We start from the raw sequence: 27,537 nt of genomic DNA on the forward strand, positions 1-27,537 counted from the left end.
GCTTTATGTAAATGTCACCCTTTTCTATCCCGCTGTAAATTGAAAAATCGAAAAAAACTTGAGTTTTTACGTAAAAATACAAAAATTTATTTGAATGCATAAATTGTTCGAATGCAACATTATGTTACATTTTCCATTTAATCTCAAAATGTTCCTTATTCAAATGTTCATTTATTTGATTTCAAGTAAAAAGTCACGTAAGTGAATGTGCATATACTTCAAATATGCAATATAAATAACAACAATAAAATCAAACAACAATCATGGTAATACAAGTTCATTTGGATTAGTCCTGAAAAATATTTTGAAATTCGTGGAGATTTGTTTGTTTTTGTACGTTAAATTGGAATTACTTTGCATAGAAAGTTGACTGGATTGAATTGATTTGCTGGTAAGGATATTGAAGCTAGGTCGATATTGACATGTGATATTGATGCATTTTTTTTGCGAACGTTCCATTCATGGCTCACACCGAGGAAAAAACCTTTACTGTAATTAAATTTTAAAAAATGGCTTTAATATTTGCTTATTTTTTTAAAATTATAATATCAATAAAAAATGATTGAATTGTTACCATGTCAACTTCGAATTTTTTTAGCAAAATTCGGAAATTCCGATGGTATTTTCCGTTTGCGAGTACTTTTTCGAACTGGTGAGACGTTTAATTCTGGTTTCTTTTGTGGTAAAATCATCATTGTGGTTTTATCATCTGGTTCAAAGGTTGCGAATATTTCTGTGATGGGATCGGTTGTGCTATGTGCATCAATTTCGCTTGTTCTAAGATATTTGAATTCGATGCTTGGAGCTTGTTTTATGCCATATGATGTGGTCGGCTTGAAATTTTGTGCACTCATATCCAATGATTTTTTCGATCGATAGCGATCATAGTTCGTTTGTTGTCGTGAAGAACAACTTTCCACCGTTGTATCGGCTTCTTCAGTTATTATTATTGAAGATGGTTTTGTATCGATTTCAGAAATTGCAACCGGTTCGTATGCTGGCGACTCAATTTCATCATTATCTTCCAAATATTCGATGTAAATTGCATCAGATTCATCAATATCGTCCGCATTAATATCGGTTTCGATAATATATTCCGTTGATTGAGTCACTTCTTCATTGAATCCTTGCCGCATATCGCTTTGTGATGTTGACGACAACGGTTCAATATTCAACAGTTGGATGTGTGGTTTGCTGCTAAAGGTGTGCGCCACTTCTTTTCTTTTATTATTCGATGATTGACGTGGTTGAATCATATTCACTCTGCTGTATGTTTTCAATGGTACTCGATTGATATGAAATGAACCAACTGGTGATCGTTCTCGTTCTCGATATCGCCCGTAAATTGACGATTCAATCGATTCCGTTAGAACAGGTTCAATAGATAGCAACGCACATCGTTTACTTCGTCTTGGATTCGAATTCAAAATGTGAGCGAAAGGTTGTCCACCAAATCGTTTCGATGCATAATACATTTCATGCAATCTCACAATGTCGGCTTTCAATGAAAATTCAGGCGAATTTAATAGGTCTTTGGTGAGACTCTGGTAGACTTTTTTCCGTGGACGTCCTCGTTTCCGTCGAATTGTTTGACCTTTGAAACATAGCTTCGATACAACATCTGAACATAAATTATACAATTTTGAATAGTCTTCATTGTTTCGTATTGTTTTTTCAAATAGTGCTGCCGACGATTTACTACCAATGATGAAGCAAGAATTCACTCGCATTAAATTTGTTGAATCTTTCGATGTATCGGGCACTTTATCATACGGAGTCTGATCGAAAAAATTTGTATGCACTTTGTCGCCATTGGAAATATTCGACATTGATGGAAATTTTCGAAGGATTGGAGCACGGGGTCGATGCATTCGATTGTTGTAAAATGTTTTTCGTATGGAATTTGATGGAAAACGTGAATAAACTTTAGTGACCGGCATCGATACCGGTCTCACCGAACTGGCTATTGAACTGGCATACAATTTATTGGACATATTTGTACGATAGCGATCAGCTGCTTTTATTTGTGATGCCATGCTCCGATCCATCGAGTTTTTTGAAATTGGTTGCATTTCGGGTACACGATATGTATTTTTTCGGCCATTTAATGTCATTGGTTCACGTTTCCTTGGCTCTGCGATGGAATCATGCATTTTTGCCCGAAAATTTAAAATCACCGGCTCATTTTGTTTTGCTTTATTCATTTGAGAGGCACCACTAAATGGTGTTCTTGATGTCGTTGCCTTATTTCGATCATTTATGCTCACATTTTTATTCAAAATGCTCATATTTTTCACTTTAAATTCTCTTGCTTGATTTAAATAATGTACTGGCCGTTGTCGTTGCAATTCATTCAAGTTGCGTTTCGTTTGTTCGGGTTCCTCTTGTTTTCGAACCATTTTAACAATATTTATTTCGCTTGCACCCGTTGGTTCACGTATTTGCCTATTTATGGTGACTTTGTCCGGTGTTTTTTCGGTGATTTTAGTTACAACAAAATTCGGAACAATCATCGGTGATCGCATCGTTTGTGATTTATTGAGGTTAATGGTACGATTTCGTGGTGATTCGATGATTGGTTTCTTTTGTACTGTTATCGTTGCTGAAGCCTTCGATCGTTTATTATAAACGTCAACAAGTTGAGCGGCAGCTGTCAATAGTTTTTCATCCGAAATTTCATACGAAAGATTTTTCTCGGCAATCATTTGTTTTTCCTTTGGTGACGCTTGCACAGCTACACTGCTTTGGGTGCCTTTGTTTTGGCTCGTTTCGTCCATCTTTTCATCGTCTTCATTCAGGAAAACATCATACGGTGTAAGAAATGGAAGTTCTTCATCTAAAATCCATTCAAAAGTAAACAGAAAAATATAGAAATAGATTAATACTCAAGTGTACAAAAAAAAACTTAATTTAAAGTATAGTATCACAAAAATACTCTACGAGCGAATCACATCACAAACTAAAATCTAAAAAACAAAAAACAAACTAAAATAATGAAGAAAAAAGTACAATTCTAAACTTAAACTTTAAACGCCCTATGGACAGTGAATATTCTGTATAATTCAGATGGAATGTATGCAGGGAAAAGATGTTGAGTAAGTCTCAAGATGATTTGAATTCGCTGCATATGAGACTAATTGATTTTGATGTACAATCATTCATCTCAAAGGAGGGGTCAGCTTGTCGAACAAATGGTCTCTTGGGGAAAATTAATTTGGGGCATAGAAATCACATACAATGAAAAAACCAGATGATGTGATTTGAATTTTGAAAAGTTAGTGAGTGAATTGGAGGATATAATTCAGATCAATTATTGTACCTACAAAATAAAACAACAATTTCAAAATGATTTCGACGGTGAATTTGCTGGGCACAAGTTCTCGAAATGCATTTTAAAATTAAGAAGAAATAAGAAGTGTATGTATGTGAGTGAGTGTGTGTGGGTGGCACCCGAACCATTTCGGAATCCCATGATGACCACGAAAAATGAAATATGAAAATGATACCTTTTTGTTGAAGTGAATTAGCAATTGGTATGGTGCGACGAATGTTCATAAATTAGTTTATGAATTTGACAAAAAAATCATATGTTTTTTTAACGATATTAATCGGAAACACAAAAAAGAATTGGAAAATTAAACATCTAACAAACCCCTTCTTAAAAACTGAACTGTGTTAAAGGGAGATTATCGTTCCAAACGCAAATAAAATTCAAATCGACTAATTAGCGTTGTCTGAATGTGGTTGTGTGTGTGAGCAAAAAGATTGGCCGATAAAACCAAATCAAAAAGTATTGAATCGTTAAGTCATAGCATTTGTGAAAGGATAACAACTTGTTTGTGCAATGCATTGTTAAGTGTGCAACAACAAAAAATAGTTTTTCATTTCGTCTGTTCGATTCTGTTCTATGTGTGTTGATTGAAGATAACTGTGAATGTGGATGGGACATTCGATAAAATGCGGGAACATTTTGTGAATGATACTCCTCCGTTGGTGTATTTGATGCAATGTTGATTGATGAATATTGTTGATTGTTGAGATTTTTGAATGTTGTTTGTACTATTTGTTGATTGAAGATTTTTCGTTGTGTTTGATTTTTTATTTTTCCGTGTTTCCGCGGTTTTCTGTTTGCCTTTTGCCATATGAGCGAGCGCATTGTCAAACTCATCAAGCATACTATCTTTCATCCAACATCATGAAACAATCGGTTTCAACCTTAACCATACGTTTTTTTGTGTAAAAATATATCCTTTACGTATATATAACCCGACTAATATGTAAATAAATCAATAAATACTTATTCATATTGAAACTATGCAACGCTCACTAATTAAAATTAAATAAGATTAAAAATTAAAATTGAAAAAAAAAAGATGTGAAAAAAATATGAAATATCAAGTTCGATATATATATATAAAAGTTTGTAAAAACGAGCGAAAAAAAATGAGTAATCAACAGTCCGTAAATTTCCGAAAGCGAATGTGTCGAGATAGCAGAGTAGAGAGTGTACAGGCATGCGGTTAATTATTGTTCACTCCATTTCAATGCGATATATACATATTCATACATATCGAAAATATGTTTCATTGCATCATCATCGTTATTGTGGCGATTAGAAGCTGATTTTTTCATGCATTTCCAATGCTCTTGATTTTCTGCGATCGATTCATATTTCAAATAAGTTGAGCAATGTTGAATCAATCTCATTTTCAGTTGCAAAGTCATTTCATTTTCTTGTTTTAATTTCATTAACGAAGTAATTTCTGTTTTCGCTTCTTCTTATTTTTTTCCAAAATCTTCAAATTTTTATTTAATGCGATCTTTTATCGATGTCGATTGGTTTTTCGTCGTGGCGATTTTTGTTCGGTGCTTACATTTTGTGCTCGTGTCGTTCGATTCGAGCTACGAGTCACACGATTTGTTTTCGATGCCGATAATTTATCATTTGATGATGAAATTGCAGCCACTGTAACACTCTCGGCAACCATTTTTCGAGCGGCTTTCGTTCTTGGTGCCATTGTTGATTTATTTATGGATGCCTTTGTATCAATGGGCGTCGGCATGATATTTTGATGAGCTTGGGATTGGTGATGCTGATGCTGATGCTGACGATATTGTTGGTGTTGGTGTTGGTGATTACTTTGTGTTGAAATCTCTTGACCACCATCATTCACACTATTCCCATAATCGTTCAGTAGAATTGATTTTTTCTCTTGAAAATTAATGCGACTATTTTGTAATAGATTGTGATAGTGTTGTGGATTCATTTGATAGTTATGTAAATTGAACATGTTTTGTATTTCAAAATTCGGTGGAAGACTGTTTGGATTTGTGTGTGTTGGTTGAATGCTATATGTTGCTGCATACGGTGAATTCGAATGGAATGTTTGATGATGGTATTGTGCAACATCGCTTGGAATTGGTCCAAGATTTGTCATCAATTCACCATCGGATGCAACAATGCCACAACTTATGTTGCCATTACTGACAACACTCGGCGGTGCCGTTGCGTTCAATGAATTTGTTTGATTTGCACTTAGATTTTGTTGTGATGGTATTAAATTAAATGTCGTTTCGAATTCAACGTGTTGATTTGATGGAGCACGACCGGAGCCGGTTGTTGTGCCACCAGTATTTGTGGCACCCATTACATTTGGTGTCGGTGTATTATTTATAACCATTGCCTGTTGTGGCAAAATATTGAATCGAACCGGAGCAATTTCGGGTGCTGGTGTCTTAAATGTTGAATAAGCCCGAACCGGTAAGTATTCAACAATATTTGCAATGCTCAACATTGGCGTCGGTGGATATGATACACATTCCATATGAGCTATTGGTGTGCTCTCTTCATTCAAATTCATATTCGTTCCGACCGATGTGCTGACATTTGTTGTGGTCGTCGCCGTTGCAGTTGCTGTTGTTGTCACCGTTGCAGTTGCCATTGCCGGCACTATGATCGGCGGTGATGGCAACGAAGTTGATGCTATTTCAATTTCGCATTGCATTGATGGCATACTGCTGGGCGATTCAAACGATCGCTGTGAATCGGATTCTTCTTCTTTAATTATTGTATTATTGAACATGGACATAATTCGTCTCTTTTTCAATGGCAATGATGATGCATTGCCTTCATCATTTTCATCATTCGGTTCGGGCGAATAATTCGATGCATTTATATCTTCGGCCTCTAAAAATCGACTGGCCGCATTCATAAGACGTTTTGTTCGTGTTTTCGTTTTCATTTCATTTTCCGGTTTGAAACCCATCGTTTTTAAATGATTACCTAGCTCTTTATAAATTTGTAACATATATTCTGGTTTGTATTTTATATCTAATTCACCGTCACTGTTACTCGACATTGTCGTAAAATTATCGCATGAATCGATTTGGTCATCAATCGAACTACGTTCGTCACTCGATATCAATGCTGCTGCCGGTGCATTCATTCCACACGAAAATTTATCGATGAATGATGCTTTTTCCGGTATTTGTTTGATATTGACTTTTGTTGAATGTTTCGATACATGTTGTTCCAAACCCAATGGATGCACAATAGCCGATGGTAATGATGCTGTTGGCCCATTTAACTTCATCGTCACATTCGTATTGTGAATCAAGTTGTTATCACTTTCACAAAACGCTGAGGTTAACGATTGCAATGGATTTTGTATACTGGGTGACGCGCATTCAGACAACGGACTACCTATATCATTTAAATCTAAACCTAAATCCGTACCTGAATAAAATAATTTATACGGTTGATGTTGCGTCTGTGTTGTTTTTGATGGTGATATGTGTTGTTGGTGTTGCTGTTGCAGTTGTTGCTGCAGTTGCTGCTGTTGCTGTTGTTGCTGTTGGTGTTGGTCACTGGTTGAATGTTGTGAAATTGCTTGCTGCTTTTGTTGTGGAAGGATCGATTGTGATGTTTGCCGCGATTCAATTGTCAATGTTGGAGATCTTGTGCGGTGGTGTGGTCGGGTTGCTCGATTTTCGGTCGATGTTGTTTTATTGCTCGGCTTTTTAATGTATGTCTTTCGTTCCATTATGGTTGAAGGTACATTTTCATTGTCATTTACAATTTCAGGTTTATCAACAACTCGACGTCGTGCAAAGGATGAGGTATTTGCAGTTGCTTGTACATTATTATCAATTGATAATTCGGCGGTAATCACATTTTGTGTTGAACGAATTGTACGCTCATAGCTCTGCGGTGAGCTTCTATTGTCAACGGTTTTTGTAAAAAGATTATTCGTTTTGATGCTGCTCAAAGGTATCGAACATTCGAAATGTTTTTGTGATGATGACGTTGATGACGTTGATGATGATGCACTTGTCATATCTTGTGGATAATCTGCTGTACTCTCACTTTTACAAACAGCATTTATAGGCGATTGATTATGCCGTGTCGGATGAACGACGGTTATGCATTTCTTTGCTTGAGATCGTAGCATTTTTGCATTATATTCATCCATTGCATCGTTCACACTTTCTGCTGCAATGAGTTCGTCATTTTGGGCTAATTCATCTGCTTTTAAATCAAAATTAATCCCCAAATTCTTATCATTCACTACTTGAAGCCGCCTGTATACCGTTGCCGTTGATGGCTCGGGCATTTGGCTTGGCTGAGGCAAGCAATCCGATGACGTTGGTTCGAATAATAATGATGTCGATTCAACTGTACAATCTACATCTGATGTTTGTTGTACTTTATCAATTAAATCCATCGATGTTGGCAAACGATCGTTTAATTTTTGATTTTTAAGTGCTACTGTCAATAATTGTTCCGCTGCCTCATCACTACAACTACTAATACTACCCGATGCAACAATGTTCATGTTAATCGGTATCATTGATTTATTGCCATCACTCGAGCTAACATTGAATGCATTGCATTCCGATGAATTGTCGTCGTTTGATAGATGAAGTTGATTTGCGACGACATTTCCATGGCCCGCCTGTGCTGGTTGACATAATTGATTTTCGTCGGCCTGTGTCTCATTAATGCACTCCACATTAACAGACGTTGGGCACATTTCAAAATTATTTTTCCAATGGATACCTACTTCTTCACGATTTGATAACACACGTCCGCTATCGGTGCTGGACGAATCAGTTTGTGTTACAGATGTGCTTATTGATGTTGTTGTTGTTGATGTTGCTATTGATGACACATTTTCTGATGTGATCTGTGTGCAAAATCAAAAAATTGCTCATATTAAACTGAAAATCTGCATATATTTGAAAAGTGCTATTAGACATTAGAATGCTTTCAAAAATATAATCAAAAATTGATACAAACAAAAAATTGTGCAACCTATACGCTTAAACAAATTTTGGATTTTGAAAAGAAAAAAAAAAAAAAAATTTGAAACGCATCCTCCTTGCATTCAAATATATGCGAATCTACTTAGATGTTACCTTTGTTGTTTGAGATTCATCGCTTGGTTTTTTATTCGTTTCATTACTTTCTTCTGGATCATCGATCACAATAATATCGCTTGAAATATGTGCACCTTCGAGACGTTGATCCATTGTCGTGGGCTTGATTTTTGCACGTTCAATTAAATCCGCCAGCCACGAGATATATAAGCGTGGTGCATTTGTTTCTTCATATGCTTCTTCAGTTAAATCGATTAACTCTGGTTTTGACGTTTCATCGATTACTGAACTGTTATCACTTGTTTCGCCGCATTCAGTTTTAACATTAACTAATTGGATTTCGGATGCATCATTTTCTTCGTCGTCACTGAGAACAACCACGTCCTGTATAATCACATTAAAAACCATACGATTTGCATGAATGGAAACCAATTCATTTTCTTTAAGAGGTTTTTTTTTATTGACTACTTACATTCAACTTTTTTGTAATTTCAATGGTCGAAGGTTCACCGAAATTTTTGTCCGTCAATTCAAGTGCCCGTAATAGTGGTTGTAGCGAAAACTTCTTATCTAACATACGTACATAATTATCAGTCGTCTTTTGACCATCACCAGCTGGCAAGTATGGTGCATATTTTGAATTCATGCTGAAACAATAAAGTTTTCAACACAATTACCATGGTGGAATGGTTGTTTTTAAGGTATGATTTTATTTTTATTGATTGAATTACTTACCAAAACATTTTTTTTGGCTTGACTTGTGTAATAAATGCACTTCGAATGTCTTCTTTATCCTCGTGAATATCCTCAATAGCTAACCATTTTTTAAATACTATTAAGTACTTCGCGAACGTATCATCTTCTACCTCAACCGGTTCTTTGACTGTTATTTTCACCAGGAAATGTCTAAAATAATAGTTTTGTGTGAATTACATGTGTTGTTGTTTTTAATTCTCTAGTAAAAGAATTTGTTTAGTTTTGAATTCTCATCGAAAAAATGTGTTCTCTTGTTCCAATGCCGGAACTCTAACATAAAATAAATATTATGTCGGCTCAACGATATTGAATCAAACCTTTTACTTAGTAATCATTGACCATCAAACCAAACTCAATTGTTATCACATGAGAATTATACACTTACTTTAGGAGCAGACTTAAAACGCCTCTATGAATACGACTCAATCGTTTCATATTAATGAATACATCAAGCACGGTAAAATCTTCGGCACCCTATAATCAAACAAAATGAATTACCATTAATTAGTTTTTGAAAATATATCGGCGTCAAATATGCAGTGAGTGTCCCAATATGATATTTTAGTAAATATACCTCCAAATGTGTACAATAAGTTAATTGAATACGATTGGCTATCTCATTATCACACTCTTGTCCAGACATCGATCCACATAGTTCCAAGTCTGTGTAAATAACCAATAATTTGGTTACCCTTCGAAAGAATTCGATGCCCTGAAAATCATCGTCAAACATAAGTCCAAATAGCATTTGTGCAATTGAAATTAGAAGAGAAAAAAAAATCAGTTGTTGTCAATATTTTTACAGATTCAATTCTGTGCTCCTCTAATCCATAGGCAACAACGATTACCAATTTAAAAAAATAATAATTACCATTTCGAATCCTTTGTACAGATAACGATAGGTGTATAGGAACTCGCGAATATACCGGGCTAAAGTTATTGATAATCTTGGTGATTTACAATATTTTTGACAATCTTCCACCATTTTCCTAAAATCACAAAATTATAGCGAAGCATTCAATACAAATGTAATCGAGAAACAAACAAGACTTAAAGGATAAACATCGAATTAAAAGGAAATTTACCTGATAAGAAAATCCATTGCATTTAAAATGGTTTTAGTTTTTGCTTCAGGTATACTACCAAGGCATTTCTGTGCCGATTTTTCAACATCTTTAAGCCACGGAAATAGATCGGTAGCGCTTTTCTTTTGTGACGACATCTTCCCGGGTGCAGGTCGTGGCTGTGGCGTTAATTTAAATGTATCTTTATCGGTTGATGACGGCGTTCTTGTATTTAAAAAACTGTCGTCTGCACCAAAACTACTCTCATCAAATCCAGTGCTGTGGCCTGTTGTTGACCTATCTATATCGTCTTCTGAATATGACAGAAGACGTTTACTTGTCGTTGGTTTATCCATTTCTTAGCCTAAATTCGTAAACACATCATTCAAATTACTTTTCATCATCACCAAATTAATTTGATTATTTTTTTTTCTCTTTTTTCAATATTTAGCCGTTCATTCTATCGAAATAATAAAATTTTCGAATAAAATAATTGAATAATAACATAAAACGAACTGACAAAAACACACACACACTATGCTCATGCGTTAGCTTCTGAAAATTGAAACCACCCGATGCACTATGGCAAATAATGTATAACACTCACAATATTTTTCATAGGTTAGTTAACATCATTTAACTGAATAAATAACTTTTTTTGGTACTGTCAATGCATCAAAATCGTTGGCATCGCTTTTCTTTTGACATCGAAATTGTTTTGCACTATTTTGGAATTGATACACTTCGTTTCGTTATTATTAGAACGAATCAAGCAAAAAAAAATATATTTATATCTATACATAATCCATATCGAAAACTAACATAGATAGAGTGAAACGAAGTGAAATCAATGGAATGAACATACGACTGTGGCAACATGGCCGACATACATACAATCCGCACATATACGAATCTATCACACACAATTTATATATATATATTTACCTATTTTCACAATAAAAACAACTAACTTAATTTTTAATTCACTAAATTTCATCACTTGATCTATTTTGATATACTTTTCACTTGTCCAAAAATCATGGTATTCTCTGGCTACTATTATATTTTTCTCTTCTTCTTCACGCATTAATTTTACATCGTCTCAGAGAATGAATATATACAGTATTGTCATTAGGGCTAGTTGTTTTGCTGGGGGAATAGAGGCTTCTTTCTTTCTTTCTTTCTTTCTTTTTCTATCACTGAACGCGTTCACCGCACGTACACCAACAATTGTTTTTTTTTTTTGGCTGTTTCATATGGACGTGTGTGTGTATATAAAACAACGAAAAATATGGAGTCGTGTAGCGATTTGACTTTTATATTTGCCAGATGCAAAACAACGCTTTTTGATTATGGCAACACCATATGTCAAATTACAACATATTCTTCTATGTCAAATTACATTTTGCCGCTCTTTTATTAAAGATTTGACATTTTCAAGATACAAAAAATCAAATCATTTAAACAACAACAAAATTCGGTTGAAATGTCATATACTTCTTTATTTTACCGGTATAAAGTTTTGGTATTTCGATAGAAAATTGGCAAAAAAATAGAAATTCATTGTCATTTATTCATTATTGGTAAAAATGATTATCATCTTACTTGTGCCTGAGAGAACAGAAGAACATATTTCTGTTCAAATAAGTATTTGTGCAATCAAATTGGTTTCGCACTGATGTAAAATAAATAGCGTTGAAATTGAAATGCAAACTGACGACATCTAGTGACACACTTTATTTGAATTCAAATTTTCAAATAGATCTTTCAATATCGTACACAAATCTTCTCTTCTATATTTCTCGACGTAACATCTTTGTGATACGAATGAACAGTTTTATTGATGAAAACATGTTTATATACTTAATTTCATTTTGTTATAACTTGTATATCAATTGAAATACTTACTTTTCAGCTTATGGTTTTTTTGCTCCATTATGATCGATTTCTAAGATATAATGAATGTAGCAATCTATTTTCGTGTTTGATATGATTTCGTTTATAGAATTATCACTTATTGAATTTTAGATTCAGATGACGTTCGCTAATTTTCTATAAAATCTTATTATTACAAATGGATCGTTTGTATGTTAAGTGCAAAAACCTCTCTTTTTCATACAAAAGAAACATAATTGATGTTTATCTGAATAAAAAACGTCTTCAGTTCATTTTGGAATCTGTAAATTATGCAAATGAATAGAAAATGTGATGGTATTTTTTTGACACAAACTAATATTTTAGTCTACGTTCTCTATTTATTCATAGTTAGCAATTTTTTTTTTTATAGATATCGGATTTGATCGATCGATCGGTTCAGTACAGTAAACAAACTCTGCCAGAAGAATTCGAGCACCATTGAGTCTAATACTACAAATTGTTGAATTCATTCATTCATAGAGTTTCATTTCAATATTTTTTTAGATACAAATATTATTTTTTTTTAAATTTATTTCGTGCAAATTTATATTCAATTATTTGTTGCTCAATTATTGCAATAGCATCCATCTTTTGAATTTTCTCTAATCCAATCCAAATACTGAGTCACTCTTGTATAAACGCCAGGATAGTTGGGCCGAGCACAACCGTTACCTATGTTCAAAATTGAAATTTTTTGATTGATTTTGATTTTGGCATTGATGTTTCAATGTGAAATCTTACCCCATGACACAACGCCGACTAGTTCATAAAGTTTATCAGGTCTTGCGGCGATGAGAGGTCCACCAGAGTCTCCCTAGAAATAATTAATAAATATGGACGGAAATGCATAATAATAGTAAATCAAATCGCACATATGAAACTATAGTGTGTTTGCACTTACTTGGCATGAGTCTTTCTTTCCGACACCGGGATATCCAGCACACAACATGTTTTCTGTGATCATTTTTTGTGTATAGTTGGTGTTTTCAACACAAACGTTATTTGCCATAATTGGAACTTCGACTTCTTGTAAAATGCACGACGGTTTACCATCTTCTTTTAAAGTGCCCCAGCCGGTTGCAACAGCCTTTGTTCCAACATACGTGTTTGCTATATCAGTCGTATCAAGCGTAGAGAAAGGTAAAAACAAAAAGAAAGACAACAACAACAACAAAAATAAAGAGAAGAAAAAGAGAATCTATACGATGACGCATTCCAAATGCCAAATAAATAAATAAATAAAATACGAATTGGAATTGTGGATACATTTTCTGGTGGGCAAACAAATTGGCCGAATAAAGTCGGTGATTGGCACCCGGTCATTGAGCCGCAACAGAGCCACATCGTTATCAAAGTTTGAAAAACTGAATGGCTGCGAAATGGCGCGAAGAACAAAACGAGTCTCTGGCCGATTTTTGTCATCGCACCGATCATGTTCTCCAAAGGTTACTTTAATCATAAACCACATGAATCTGAAAATAAAATCAAACAAAAGCAGAAAAAAGCACTTAAATTCACATTTTGGAATTCTTTTCATTTTCTTCGTTTCTTTCTCTCTTTGTTGCCTTTCCATCTCTTTATCTTCAGTGTTAATATGTCGGCGATTATCATGGCGATTGAATTGCGCACGCTCATTCCATCTTTCGCCAAACACATATATAGTATCTCAATTTAAGCGAGTGCGTTGCTTGTTTTAAATGGACGAAATAAAATGAAATCAAATCGATTTGTAGTGTTATTTATATACATCGTCATATCCAAAAAAAAAAACCGGATAGAAGTATAGAATAGATGTACAACGCACTTTATCGAGGCAAATATCTCCGAAATGAATGAAAAAAAACCTTGAACTTGCCATCAAAACCACTGGGGATTGAGGTGACTTCTTGAAAGAGAAACAAAAGGAAAAAACCAACAACACAGAGATAATGACAACCACACCGAAAACGAGAGAAATAAACATTAATTTCTTTTAAATTTAATCACTGTTGCAGTCATTGACATAGCGAGGAACAGCAGCAACAACAACAACAACAAACACTGTTCGAAGAAAAGAACTCGAAATATGTGCGCAATAAACGTGAAATAGAATTCAAAAATTAAAAAAAAAACAATTTGATATAAAGCTGATTAAATCGTTGCTCAATAAATTTCTCTTTATTTTCGAGGCATTTAAGCCGTTGTAAAAATACGAGATGAGGGTATCATAATTTTTAATGTGATGCGTGTAAGTGCGCGCACGCGTTCAAAACTCTGAGCCAAATCGATCGATCGTTTGCACAGAGAATCGACAATGAATCTAACCAAGTAAGTAACATTTTGATCGCGACGCGTTCCAGCAAATAACATTTTATCAAGTCGCAACTCTCATCCAGTTATGGAATGAGAGAGTGATTATTCTTTCTGTTTTCGGTGTTCGGGTTCAATGAACCAAATGTATTTAGCCATTAAGAAATGAGCGAAGTTTGCATGCCAAACATGATTGGCCTAAAGCATTTTGACAACACTGAATCTGTCCAAATCAACCAAGTATATATGTTTTCTTGGTAATGATGGTCGCTGCGATGCGATGTGATTAGAATTTAATTCTTTTCCGCATATTTGTATTACATCTAGGCATATATGTATATGTATAATATTGTAAAGACTGTAACATACCCTTTAACGCAATGCGCAGCAGTCAAAACATAACGATCATTTATTAAAGCTGCACCGCAGTAGAAGCGATTAAAGTACGACAATCTTGCCATCCACGGGAACTCATTCACTCCAGTACTCGAACCACTGAAAATCACAAATCAATCTGGGCTCAATTACAATCGATACCAATTCTATCACTCACTCTCTTTCTCTCTTTCTCTCTTTCTTTCGTCTTTATCAATTAACATCTTCATTTACTCACCCAACGATTCTTGTTGCATCATTTCTTTCACCACAAGCTACAAATAAACAGATAATCGGTTTTTTTTTATGTTTGTTCAATCGATGATTATGCTCAATCATCATCGTCATACAATTGCTTTGTTTCATATTATTATTCTATGAGAATCTCAATGTCTATATTTATATGGTTACTTACTGCATTTGCACGGTGTATATGGTGTATCGTGCGATGGTGCACGGCTATGATCATTCATATTACCGAATAGAAATTTCTCAGAATCTTTTTTCGTTGCTCCGAATGAAGTCAATGCTTTCTTTGCATTATTATATGTTTTGTACACTCCTTTGCCATTCGATGTTGAATATGCGCCAATTTGTGTGACAAACAATACTACATATGCCAATGTAAACAATATTTTCGTATAATTCACCTTCATTATTTGGCTTTTTTTCTCTCTTGTTCTCACTCTTTCGTCAAATTCCGTCAAAAATGTATTTCAAACACAATTTGGATTTTTTGAGCAAATTTCAAAATTCAAGTATTAAATAAAATCAAGATAATGTTGGAAATCTATCAAATAGAAATTAAAAGTCAACTAATGGTTTTGATTGGCAAGAAATGTTCCCACAAAAAAAAAAAAATATGAATACACTAAAATTAATATCTTGAATATTAAGTAGATGGATCAATCGAACGCACATGCATTTGATAACTGTTTATGCACAGGAAAAAAAATATAATTAACACTCTTTTGTTCTATTCGATTAATGATGTCAGTTTGATTTTTTTGCCCGTTTTGATTTGTGTCACAAATTCGCCGATCTTACATTGTTCCATTAATTTCTTTCCAAAGAAAACAAAAATCGCAGCCGAAAAAAAAGAAGAATGTTTTGCGTTGAGAATGACACTAGAACTAATGGATATCGCTCGAGTTTGTTATATTCTAGACTCGTTATTCAACGTCATGAACGACAGTCAGAAAGGCCACTGATCGCTGTTTAAATCAACAACACACAAGTAACCAACCTGGTAACCTGCGGCTTAATGTATGAATACGTCTGCGCTAGAAATTGTTTATGTGTGTATGAGAGATGAAAACGGCATCAATGATGACAACAACAACGACGACGATGACGACGGCGGCGGCGGCAACGGCAACAACAACAACAAATACTCAATTTCATATATACATTAGAGATATTCAAGCACAGGGCTATATTTGAGGTGATATAAGTCACATCCAGACATTAAGCTAAAAATGTTGAATATTCAAGATAATAAAAGTGATTTTTTATGGAATTTAAAATCAAAAAAAGTTCCGTGCATGGACGGATTTCACCAAAAAAAAACCGGGCATACATTTATCATTGCGGACTGTCCCGGTATCAAAAATTACAACGCTCCGTCGTCGTCGTCGTCGTCATCGTCGTTGTCGTGGAAGTAAATAAGCAAAAAAACAAATACGATAAAACGATTGAAAAAGAAAAAGAGAAGAAAATAAAAATAACAACGAAAAGAAAGATGTGATTACCATTGACGATGCATGTACTCGTAATTAAATGTACGCGAGAATATTAGCTGGTGTATGTAGAATGATAGATAAATACCATTTGTAAGTCGAGAGATAGATATTTCACGAAATCCAACAAGAGAATAGAAATACAAAGAAGTTTAGCATTCCGTAGCAGTAATAGTAGTAGCAGCCAACAGCAGTAGCATTCATTCTTGTCATAAACAATATTGAAACTGAGCTTCTTTCATTAAGTTGTCAGTGTTCTGCATCTCATCATAGTCGCGTTTCGCGGAGTTTCGTTTTTGTACTCGGTTTAGTCATCATCATCATCATTCCATTCGGATTATCCAAACATACCACTAATTCCATTCGCAAACCAAAATCGTACAAACAAACTGTGGCGTAGTGCATGAATCGCCAGCACCATGTGTATTGTGAACTGGTACAGCGTGCCAAAGATGCATGGATCAAACGAAAGACACCAATGCGCTGAAAAAAAAAGAAGCGCACACATCACCTAACACATCAATGTGCTAAAATATTCCCTTTTTTGCTTCAACATCTAGATTTTACTTTTATTTTACATAGATTTTGCGTGGTTTTTTTTTCTATTTATCGAATTAGAAAAGTGCGATCGTATCTGATTGTTAACTTTTACAAAATACCGTTAATGTATGTTCGTACGTATATAGGTATGTGTGTGTGATGGTGATGAATTCTGCATGATATTCGAACAAGGAAATGTTCGTATGGTTATAGTTCATTGAAAATAATTCTCGGCATATTATTTAGTGTGTGCCTGTTGAATAGGATTTCATTGCATAGTCGTAAAGTAATTGACAATACGAATTATTCTTTTAATATTTGTGGTGTAAATTAGTTCATAGAAGTCACAGATCTTTGTTCCAAATCTTTCTGGAAACCTATATATTCTTTTATGACTATTCACACGAGCATTATGAGTTGATTCATGGCAAACAATTTATTTGTTACTTATTTCCACTTCATTCAATTCAACCATTATACCAGATTTTATGCCGAACGCAATTCGAAAGATGCATGAGATGAGCCCATTACTTTTGTGTTATATGATTGCTCTTGTTTTCATTTATGAGCCTTTCTGTCATAAATGAATGTAGATGTAGTAAAGATGAAAACGAAATCTAAATGTGGCACTTCTTTGTTTATTACGGTTATGATAATCATGATGATCATGTTCAATACAAATACATTGTATCTGTATTTTGAAAACGGCTCTTTTCGGTCTGTGTGATATATCATTGATATCTAAAGATCTAAATTTATTCGAAAAACAAGAAAAATTGGATTTGTATGTGAATGTCGTTATATTTTTTTTACGCGAACTTATGAGAAGTACATGTCGAAGCAACGACCATGCGAAAGAAAATCAGAAAATGTTAATTTTCTTTCTAATGGCATTTTTAGCTTTTCCCATTAATGTTTTGATAACACTAACTGAAAGATACAGACAGAGGGAGAGAGAGAGAGAAACAAAACACCGTACGAGAGGAAAGTGCAATCCATCAAACATCTACTACTTATTAAAATTATAATCACTTGAAATGACCGTGCATGTATAAACGGTGCGTTATGACTAATTATGATATGAACGTTTAACCAAATCATCGTCAATACAACCGTTCGTTCGATTTCTATGCGACTCTTTGTAACAATATGAGTGGATGCAAATCGACCCAATCGCTTCACGCTACATCGTGTGACAAGTCTTTTCAAAGATATATATATGTTTTTTTTGGTATAATCGATGCCGTCAAAAGAAAGTTTTGTATTTATCGACCATACACAACATACATGAACATATAAAAAACCCATTTTAAGTTGATAACATTCATTGCCAAATATAAAATTGGGTCAATCACTAAAGAATTCATAAAGAATTCATATTTCAAGTGTTGGCCATATTTATATTCATAATGTAACCCGAAAAACTAAAAAGAAACATGCATTTATGCGATTTCTTTTCTTTTCATTCAATAGCGAGACCATCGTATTCAAATATGCTGAAAGGAAAGGTGTAATTTTGGTTTTCGGTGTTGTGGACAGTAAAAATTGTATGGCACAAAAGAAAAAAAAAAAAAACGGTTATTTTGACCTGAGTAGGCGTTAATCTCTATTATCCCAATAGTTCCAAAAGTAAACATGTTTGTTTATCATTAAAGGATAGAGAAAATAGTATATAAATCAATATGCATGATATCAATATTCCATCATCGTCATCATTTTCATCTCGTTTTAGGTGCGATGAAATTTCCCTGTACTCCGCTTTTGTTTGATCGGAATGAATATTTAGCCACCGCAAACACATCCATCCACATTGGCTCGCACCCATGGCATGTAACGTGGAACACGCGTATATACACCGGGATAGCCTGAATAATAATAATTGAATGAATAATTGCATAAATTTCGAAATAAAATTTACAATTTTGAATGATCATTTTAGTGAATAATAACCTGCACGACCGCATCCTACACCTAAAATGGAATTTCGATCAATTGGTTATGTGCACCGTAGAAAGAGATCAATAGACTTACCCCAACTGACAATGCCAATGACCTCGTATTTACCATTATTATACACAACGAGTGGTCCACCACTGTCGCCCTGTTGACGAATTTTCGATTTTTAATTTAATTACATTTGCTAAAAAGAGATAGCATCGTTCACAAACGAAAAAAACAAAATATCTTACTTGGCATGAGTCTTGTTTTCCCTTTCCGGCACACACCATATTTGGTGTAATCCGTGACGATCGATACTTCATATTGCGACATTGGTTCAACGATAAAATTGGCACTTCAACATGTTGCACGACGCTTGGCAATGCTCCACCCTCCGACGTCCGGCCTTTGGAAAGTGCAACACAAAAGATAAATGAAATGATGACATTATGGGAGGAAAAAAAAAAACAAGATGCACACTTACCCCAACCAACGGCGATGCCTCAAAATTATGATTTGAAAATGGTAATAAGAAGATGTAATAATCATAATGATAAATGCGGGAATAATAATTAGAAAATAAATTACCTGTTTTACCAGCCGGATCAAAATCATCTTCAGGCAAACAAACTGGCATAATATTTTTTGAATATGTAATTGGTTTGCGTAGTTTCAGCAATGCAATGTCATGATTGTATGTATTTGAGTCAAAATATCGATGTTTTATAACAGCGCTAACGGCACGCATTTTAGCATCAGCATCACTGATTACAGTTTGATCGTGATCGCCCAAAATAATGCGAATCTTTGAACGTTTCAATCGCCTGACACAATGAGCGGCTGTTAAAACATAATCTTTGGATATCAGCGATGCTCCACAATGAAAATTTCCATCATACACTGTATTCAATTCAAAAGTGAAACGTGAAATTATGACGATTAAACACGAACATTTGTTTTTATTGTTGAAGATATACGTACCCAAACGAGCAATCCATGGATATTGCTATACAATGTAACGAAACAAATTTATAAATTTAATAGCTCGATTGGGGTTTATTGATTTGAAATTAAAAAAAAAAAAAACAAATGATTCTTACATTCACTCCGGTTGGTTTTCCACCTACGATACGCGTTTCTTGGTTTGATTGACCACATGCCTTTCTCTCTGTTATTTTTTTTTTTGTCATTTAAATCACAAACAATATACAATCAATTAGTTTTAACTGAACATCCAAATGTTTGCTAAACAAATCATTTTGCTTTACCGCATTTACATGGTTTTGGTGCCTCATCAATGTCATCATCATCATCATCATCCAAATCAACAGCATCAAATGCTGGCGTATCGATTCCAAATAATGTGTCAAACAAAAATCGACCAATTCGATTTGAATGCTCATTATTTCTTCTACTAACATTATTTACACGATGATAATTGAAATGTTGAAAGCTATTTGTCACATTCGTCACACCGTTTATGTATGCATCAACATGAGTCATCGATTCTAATAAACATATCGTTAAAATAACATATGCTATACAAAAACATAATTGTGAATACGATTTAGTATTTAATGATAGTGCTATTTGTCGTTGGCTTCTTTTCACTTTCATTTTCATTTTTTGAAACGTGCGCTCCTGTTCAATTTCTATCGATTTATGTTATTCTTCATCAAGCAAACACTTTATACGTTTGTGATCATGTTAAGTTGGTTGATTTTTTTTTCTCTATTCGTTCGTTAGTTTGTTGATTTTCTTTTCTCTAAAAACAAATTACAGTCAATTTCAACTTATTATTGATGATAACAATATCATATAGAGTATCGTTGAGTTGAACGCTTTCGCAATCGAGATGTAATTGTATATGATTGCAATTTTCTCGTAATTTATCACAATAATTTCTTTTTTTTTTTTTTGCAAAATAAATCTATTCACTGTTTGTTGAACGGTTTTCGTGTTTGATTCATTCACAGTTTTCGGTGAGATCAATTTGTCCGAGATGAATACATTTAGACAAACAAGCAATCGAGTGAGAGCAGGAGAATGGGTAAATACGTTAAACTACTCTTTGCTCAAATTGAAGTGCAACAAATGACAAAAAAATAAAGAGCACATGTCAATTTCACCACTGCACCTATTTATTTAAGCTTCATTCTCAAAACAGAATATTAATTTTAAAAAAGCTGCCACATTGTTTGCCGCGAATTGGCCAAAAAGTGTGAACTATGGGTTTGGCAACAATGCGTTTGCTTTCGATATTTAAGATCAACTTTTATAACTCTTTACTTGTAAAATCATATACAATACACTTGTACACGTCGCCTTATTCCTGTGTTGTTGTTTCTTGCTTTTCCTTTTGGCTCTTGATCCAATTTCAATATTTGTTGTCACTTTATTTCGATTTATATTTTATCACCGTTTAAAGTGTTTTTGTTGGCCACAAATTCAATAGAATCGTTTACAAAAATCGTTTCGGCCAATTGTTTCGGTGTTGACGTGATGTCTGTGTTGAATGCTGAATGAAATGTTGTAATGTGGTGCACGAAATGAGAGAGGAGAGAGGCAATAACAGTAAAGAAGAGATAGAGACAACAAACGAATTTTATCGAACGAGGAATATGCACGACTAAACTGTGTCAGATATTTTATCACACTGTTTAACGTTCGATTGCCATTCACAAGTCAAAGTTGTTGTTGGCCGCGCCGCCGCCAATCGATTGGCTATTTCTTTGTGTCTTTCGGCTTGTAATCTTGCGTGAATGCGTCCGTTCGGACTATTGATGTTCATATTGTGAGCATAACATACTTAACAAAGCTCCGTGTATACAAAAAAAAAAAAAAAAACATTTATGTGGTGTGTGCATGAAAGTGCGCAGATCGCGCGCGTGCCTCATCCACGAAAACAACACCAACAACACAAATATTCATGTTTACATTTTTATGTTTTATTTGTGTATTGGATTGATGGTTGTTGAATGATCTTTTTTGTATTATTTTTCGAGTAGACGATACCATGAGAGAAAGAGCAAGCACTAATAGTGAGAGAGCAGGGCAGAGCAGAGATCTCACCATGTGTCAGCTTAATTGAGTGGTCATCACATTTTGTCGATCACATTGAAAGAAAAAAAAAAAGAAAAGAAAATTTCAAACACACAAAAGACTAACCGAACCGTAATGAAGAATACACGAAACTTTAAAAACATGTGTGACTTTCATTCATAGTTAGTGTTCCATTTATTTTTTCTTCTCTTCATTTCTGTTGCCATCTCGGCCAATCGAATCAAATTTGATGCGTACGAAGAGAGAAAAAAAAGAAAGTTTCATTGTGCCTATTTTTCTAATAGAATTGAAGAAAATAACTTGGTGATGCGTTTGATTCCAAAGGTTGAATCAAATTGAGAGTGAACTAAAATGCATATCAAAGGGAATTCGATGTCCGAATCGCAATGTTCGATCGAAGAAAAAGTTTCATCGATTTCGTGATGCTATCACGACCAACTATAATAAAACTTTCACTAGATCAGACACATCCATTTTGATATATATGTGTTCGTATGTACGCAACACAGTATTAACGTATTATCAATCTAACTACTGTAACATACCAGAACACCATGTGTGGAATAGAAAAAGAAATGGACAAGTGTACAAGAGTGTCTTTTTTTGTTTTTCTTCTTCGCTGTCTTTGTCTTTGTCGTCGTCGTCGTCGTCGTCATCGTCAACATGTTACCAATTTTGGGGAAAGTATTTCTTCATTCGAAGAATTATTTTCACTTGTAATCAACATAGACTAGGCCCATTGAATCGCGGTTACTTCTTGGGCCATTTTGTATTTTGGAAAGTGTTTATGAATCAATGTCACGTGTCTGTTCACATGGCTTTCATATTCTGAATGAATAAATGCATCGATAACCACCGGCATGGTCTTTAGTTCGAATAAGATTTCAGAACGATTGAAAACATATTACTCAATCGATTAGTTTCATTTTTCTTTTACATATCAAAAACCTGCTGACAACTAGTTGCAATATCGTGTACGTGAATATCTATCGTAAATGTTATATAAATTGGTATTGTCTCCGCAACGAATTGCATTTTATTTAGTGGACCGTGAAAAATACGATGTGTGGATATGTTGTGTTTGCGTGTGCTGGTTGTTATTACTTGTTGCTGTTGTTCTTGTTTTAGTTCCATCAAATTATATTGCAACATTACCGGTTGTTCGTTGTCAAAGATGTTTCATCAAGAATATGTCATATGTATATGCAACAAACAAATTAGTACATACCTCTCGAATGCAGTTCTTTCAATTGCTCAAACTATATATGTAGTATTGTTGTTGTTCTCATTTTATGCTATGTGTGCGTGCATGAGGTATTTAAGATGATCGGAAGTTAATAATAAATATTGTGTTTCAAAAAATTATCCAAATTATCGCGTGCAGTACATGAATTCTAAACGCGGAATGAACACAAATAACTGCAAATAGTACATTTTTTTATCTCACTTTTTGTTCCCATTTACTACAGCCACAAAAAACGATTTTTGTTTAAATTGTCATATAATGTCATTCCAAGTATTTAGTTTTTAAAATTGTGTGCATTCAGCATCTCTGGCTCGAAAATCTGAGAATTCCATAGTGAGTTGAAATGCTGTGCGCATGGACGGAAGGTAGAAAGGCAAGCAATATCGTGTTTTATGATAAAAAAGACCGTGAATTGTAATTGACATTTTTTAACGGTTTTTATGAGTTTGCTTTTTTCCACATTTTCAGTGCTTGAACAACACTGATAACATATATCGCTGAAAAAAAAAACAAAGTATGATGAAATTGTGAAATGTGTGGAAAGTTGTTTTTTAAAAAAATGTAATTGAGCGTAGTTCTTACGTAGAATAAATGGAAAGATATGTGCGATTGCATATCTGAAGTGTGTTTTGATCTCTTGAGTCATCGCAATCAGCTGTTTTTATTATTTCACATCGGAACATTATTGTCATATATGGATGACCTTTTTTGGATTATTTTCCAGGCATTTTTATGTCTCTTTTATTTTGTTGATTTAGAAATGGATTTTAGAAAAAGCGCAAAACAAAAAGAGTTTTATTGACTATCGATTGGTGTGTTACACGAACGAAAATTGCTATAGACGAGAGGGTATAGAAAAAAAAATTGATGAAAGAATTCATATGCATAGCATAACAGAATAAACGACTTAAATCCAGAAATAGCGGTAAAAAGTGGCAGCAACTTCATTAAAATTCAGTACGAATATTCTTTTAGACTCTTTTTTTTAATTCCATCTTTACCTGTTACTTCTTTCTCTTGGTGTGTCGTCTGTGTTGAGTGTGTGGCTTCTTTTTATTCAATTTTATTTATTTATTTATTTTTTTCGCCTTGCTTTACCGTACTCCGTTGCCATTTACATATTCATGTGCGCGCATGAGAGCGCTGTATTGTGCGTTATTCGATGGCAAGTTCAATTCAAAGATGTTGTCACATATCGAACACAACCAGTTTATGCGGAAGACATCATATTCAGTGTGTGTGCCTATGTTGTTTGGTACTCATTTCGTTTATTGGAATTGATCAGAGTTCGATGATTGTCCTGCTTATGAGAGCACAACCAACCAGCACAAATACTAGAACGTATTAGCGGTGAAACGGCATTTTAACCATTTTCGATTTTAAAATCAAATAATAAATTAACCCATTTATTTCAGTGTAGTTTTTCTTCGTCTCAATTTTAGATCGATTGACAAATTAGAGCGACACGACAGAAAGAGAACGATCTATCTGAACTGTGAATATTCAATCCCGTGATTTTTTTTTTCTTTGTCAACGTTTTTTATCAACGTGAAGCACACTGTTTAACCATACCGTCACATAAAATAGCTCAACATCCAATATGATCAATTTACACATCCTTTCATTGTTGGCCATTTTGATATTTTCAACATTTTGTTGTGCCGTGAGTTTTCTTTTTTCAAAAAAAAAAAATTATTGTTTAATTTGAAATGTGCAATCATTCACTGCATAATTTTTGATAAATTAAATCCTAGGATAACATTCCAACAAATGTCACAGATAATCTAAAAATTGAACCAGAAGATCTTAAACAAGATTTGAACGATACATTCATTGTTAGTGCAATTACAAATGGAGGCGGCGGGGGAGCAAGCGATCGTAATCCAATAAGTGATTGGATTGTTGGTATCATCGGCGGAAGACCAACGGAAAAACCAATACAACTAGATCCACCCCAAAATTGTGAACCGTGCAGTTAAGTCCAATTCACTGTTTATATAAACTATTGAAAATTTAAAATGTCACTTGGACGACTTTTTTTAGCATAGAGTGCATGTATTTAAAGAAAATTATTTGTTGTTCAGGTTGCGGTATTGCAAATAAACAAAAACGTATCGTTGGCGGTCATGAAACGGAAGTCAATCAGTATCCATGGATGGCATTGCTTACATACAGCAATCGCTTTTATTGTGGAGCAACATTAATAAATGATCGTTATGTGATGACTGCTGCACATTGTGTTAGTGGATTCAACAAAGATCGAATCGGAGTCACTTTACTCGAACACGATCGATCCAAACCAGGCGAGACTACATTAATCAAACGAAAGGTTTTGTCATATACATTGAATGCCGTTATTTTTACAACGATTTAACGAACATTTTTGTTCTAGGTTTTGCGCATTATTAAGCATGCTGGTTACAGTCCAACGAACTTCAACAACGACATTGGTAAAGAGTGATGCATTTTTTTTTTAAATTTAAGTGAATTTTCGGTAAATTTGTCCTTTCTAGCTCTTTTGCGATTGGACAATGAGGTGAAATTTACAAATATCTTGAAGCCTGTATGTATGCCAACGCGCGGAAAGAGTTTCTCTCATCTCGATGTAAGTAAACCAAAAAGTAACTTATAACAAGTATTTAATCATCTAAATGGTCTGAATATCGTAGGGAATAGCAACTGGATGGGGAGCTACAAAAGGTAAACAACCAAAGATTATCCATTGTGTCAATTTGATTTATTTAAAACACCCACATTTTTTCAATTGCTACTACAGAACAAGGAGACATTTCGCCAAATTTGCAAGAAGTAACGGTACCAATTCTATCAAACACTGAATGTCGCAAAACTGGATATGGTGCATCACGAATCACCGATAATATGCTTTGTGCTGGCTTTAAAGATGGTGCAAAAGACTCGTGCCAAGTAGGTCACATTGACAATCGAATTTTTGGTGTGAAATAAAGAAAAGAAACATGTGTATTGTAAATTTTGTTTTGTCTAGGGCGACAGTGGTGGACCACTTCATATTGTAAACGAAACACTTTACCAAGTGGTTGGTATTGTGAGCTGGGGCGAAGGTTGTGCTCAACCAGACTATCCAGGCGTTTATACACGGTATTTCTTTCATTCTCTTAGCGGATTTTATGATTTCATATTTTTATGTGATTTTTTCGTTTGCAACGACAGAGTCAACCGTTATCGAACATGGATTAAGAGCAATACAAGAGATGCTTGCTACTGTGACGACTAGTGATGTGCAATATTAGTGATATGCGAAGCAATAACATTTTAAAAAAAACTAAACAAAAACGAAACACACAATTCCGTTGATTCGACTAAGATTCAACAACAATTTTTTCTTCCTTTTTTCAAACAAAATCGAATGCGATATGAATAAGCAGCATTCATAAATTATTTCGTTTCATATTTCTCTAATTTATATTTATTTATTTATCAATCAATAAATTCAGCAAATAAAATAAAAAGAAATGGACAATTTGGTTTTATTCATTTTAAAAATAATATGTCACTTTGAATGTGACCCGATTCGTGCTGCATTATCGACTCGTATGGTCCGCATTCACTTTACCGCACAAGCGTCGATGAAGTGCTTGGCGTTTAAACAAAGCCGTTAACGGATTTCATTTCATATTGGAAGGACGCCTGTCATCGTTCCCTTAAAAATTCTAAATTTGTCGTTTTAATTTTATTTTTCGAAAATTAAAAAAAAAATCAAGTAAATAGAGAAAAAGAACCATCATCGAAATTATATAGAGTTTATAAATTTGTTGTGGTATTAAATTTTGGTGTGGATGATAGATTGCAGTCAACCGGTAGATGTGAATGTGAGTCAATATAATAGAAATGTATACTAAGACAGCATACACTCACTCACTCACATACACTCACACGCAACCAGAATACAAGTTCTCTCGTAAACATAGTCATTTGCGACCGCCATTTTTCGCTTGATTTTTTTTTGTCAGAAGACTCACACGGTGTTTACGTACACAACTAAAAGTAAAAAATTTATGTAAATTCTAAAGATTATCGAGAATAAAATCGACGAAAATCGAATTTAATTTGTGAAAATTGTGCGTTTAGCGCATAAAAACTGTGAATTTCGAATGTGAATTGAATGAATTTAGTGAATATTGTGCTGTGTTGTGCGACGCATCAAAACAATCAAATACACAAATTTCAATTACGAATACGATTCCAGTGTGAA

At 34.2% G+C, this 27,537-nt stretch overlaps 3 protein-coding genes across 11 annotated transcripts; 1 reads left to right on the forward strand and 2 right to left on the reverse strand.

Annotated features, from left to right (window-relative positions):
- Positions 1–447: 447 nt before the first annotated feature.
- On the reverse strand, positions 448–11,459 carry LOC116338602. Of its 2 annotated transcripts, none has more exons than XM_031763979.1 (11): positions 11,145–11,459; positions 10,221–10,563; positions 10,007–10,124; positions 9,710–9,847; positions 9,521–9,609; positions 9,115–9,285; positions 8,852–9,026; positions 8,419–8,763; positions 6,737–8,186; positions 575–2,836; positions 448–489 (listed from the first exon to the last, which is right to left on the reverse strand). In XM_031763979.1, exons 2-10 carry the CDS (start codon positions 10,553–10,555, stop codon positions 579–581), a joined length of 5,079 nt encoding a protein of 1,692 aa, XP_031619839.1. In that variant the 5' UTR covers positions 10,556–10,563; positions 11,145–11,459; the 3' UTR covers positions 448–489; positions 575–578. The 2 variants fall into 2 exon arrangements, with proteins under 2 accessions (XP_031619839.1, XP_031619840.1); XM_031763980.1 differs by lacking the exon at positions 11,145–11,459 and adding an exon at positions 10,807–11,009.
- A 954-nt stretch (positions 11,460–12,413) lies between these two features.
- LOC116338657 (transmembrane protease serine 9-like) lies at positions 12,414–21,699 on the reverse strand. The gene is made up of 16 exons (XM_031764066.1): positions 20,266–21,699; positions 20,098–20,165; positions 19,979–20,003; positions 19,586–19,897; positions 19,482–19,499; positions 19,249–19,403; positions 19,091–19,160; positions 19,010–19,030; positions 18,857–18,924; positions 15,196–15,496; positions 15,019–15,055; positions 14,775–14,900; positions 13,383–13,588; positions 13,018–13,226; positions 12,858–12,930; positions 12,414–12,788 (listed from the first exon to the last, which is right to left on the reverse strand). The coding sequence occupies exons 1-16, from the start codon at positions 20,618–20,620 to the stop codon at positions 12,682–12,684; spliced, it is 2,151 nt and encodes a 716-aa protein (XP_031619926.1). The 5' UTR covers positions 20,621–21,699; the 3' UTR covers positions 12,414–12,681.
- A 503-nt stretch (positions 21,700–22,202) lies between these two features.
- LOC116338603 (trypsin-1-like) lies at positions 22,203–26,716 on the forward strand. Of its 8 annotated transcripts, none has more exons than XM_031763989.1 (10): positions 22,203–22,221; positions 24,749–24,969; positions 25,061–25,280; positions 25,391–25,635; positions 25,699–25,756; positions 25,820–25,911; positions 25,976–26,006; positions 26,083–26,231; positions 26,311–26,423; positions 26,496–26,716. In XM_031763989.1, exons 2-10 carry the CDS (start codon positions 24,907–24,909, stop codon positions 26,557–26,559), a joined length of 1,035 nt encoding a protein of 344 aa, XP_031619849.1. In that variant the 5' UTR covers positions 22,203–22,221; positions 24,749–24,906; the 3' UTR covers positions 26,560–26,716. The 8 variants fall into 8 exon arrangements, with proteins under 8 accessions (XP_031619849.1, XP_031619847.1, XP_031619846.1 ...); XM_031763987.1 differs by lacking the exon at positions 22,203–22,221 and adding an exon at positions 22,912–23,034; XM_031763986.1 differs by lacking the exon at positions 22,203–22,221 and adding an exon at positions 24,485–24,656 and having other exon boundaries at positions 24,722–24,969.
- The last annotated feature ends 821 nt before the right edge of the window (positions 26,717–27,537 follow it).

This window comes from Contarinia nasturtii, unplaced genomic scaffold, assembly GCF_009176525.2.
Source record: "Contarinia nasturtii isolate CC-2019 unplaced genomic scaffold, AAFC_CNas_1.1 Cnas_scaffold_414, whole genome shotgun sequence".
Taxonomy (NCBI): domain Eukaryota; kingdom Metazoa; phylum Arthropoda; class Insecta; order Diptera; family Cecidomyiidae; genus Contarinia; species Contarinia nasturtii.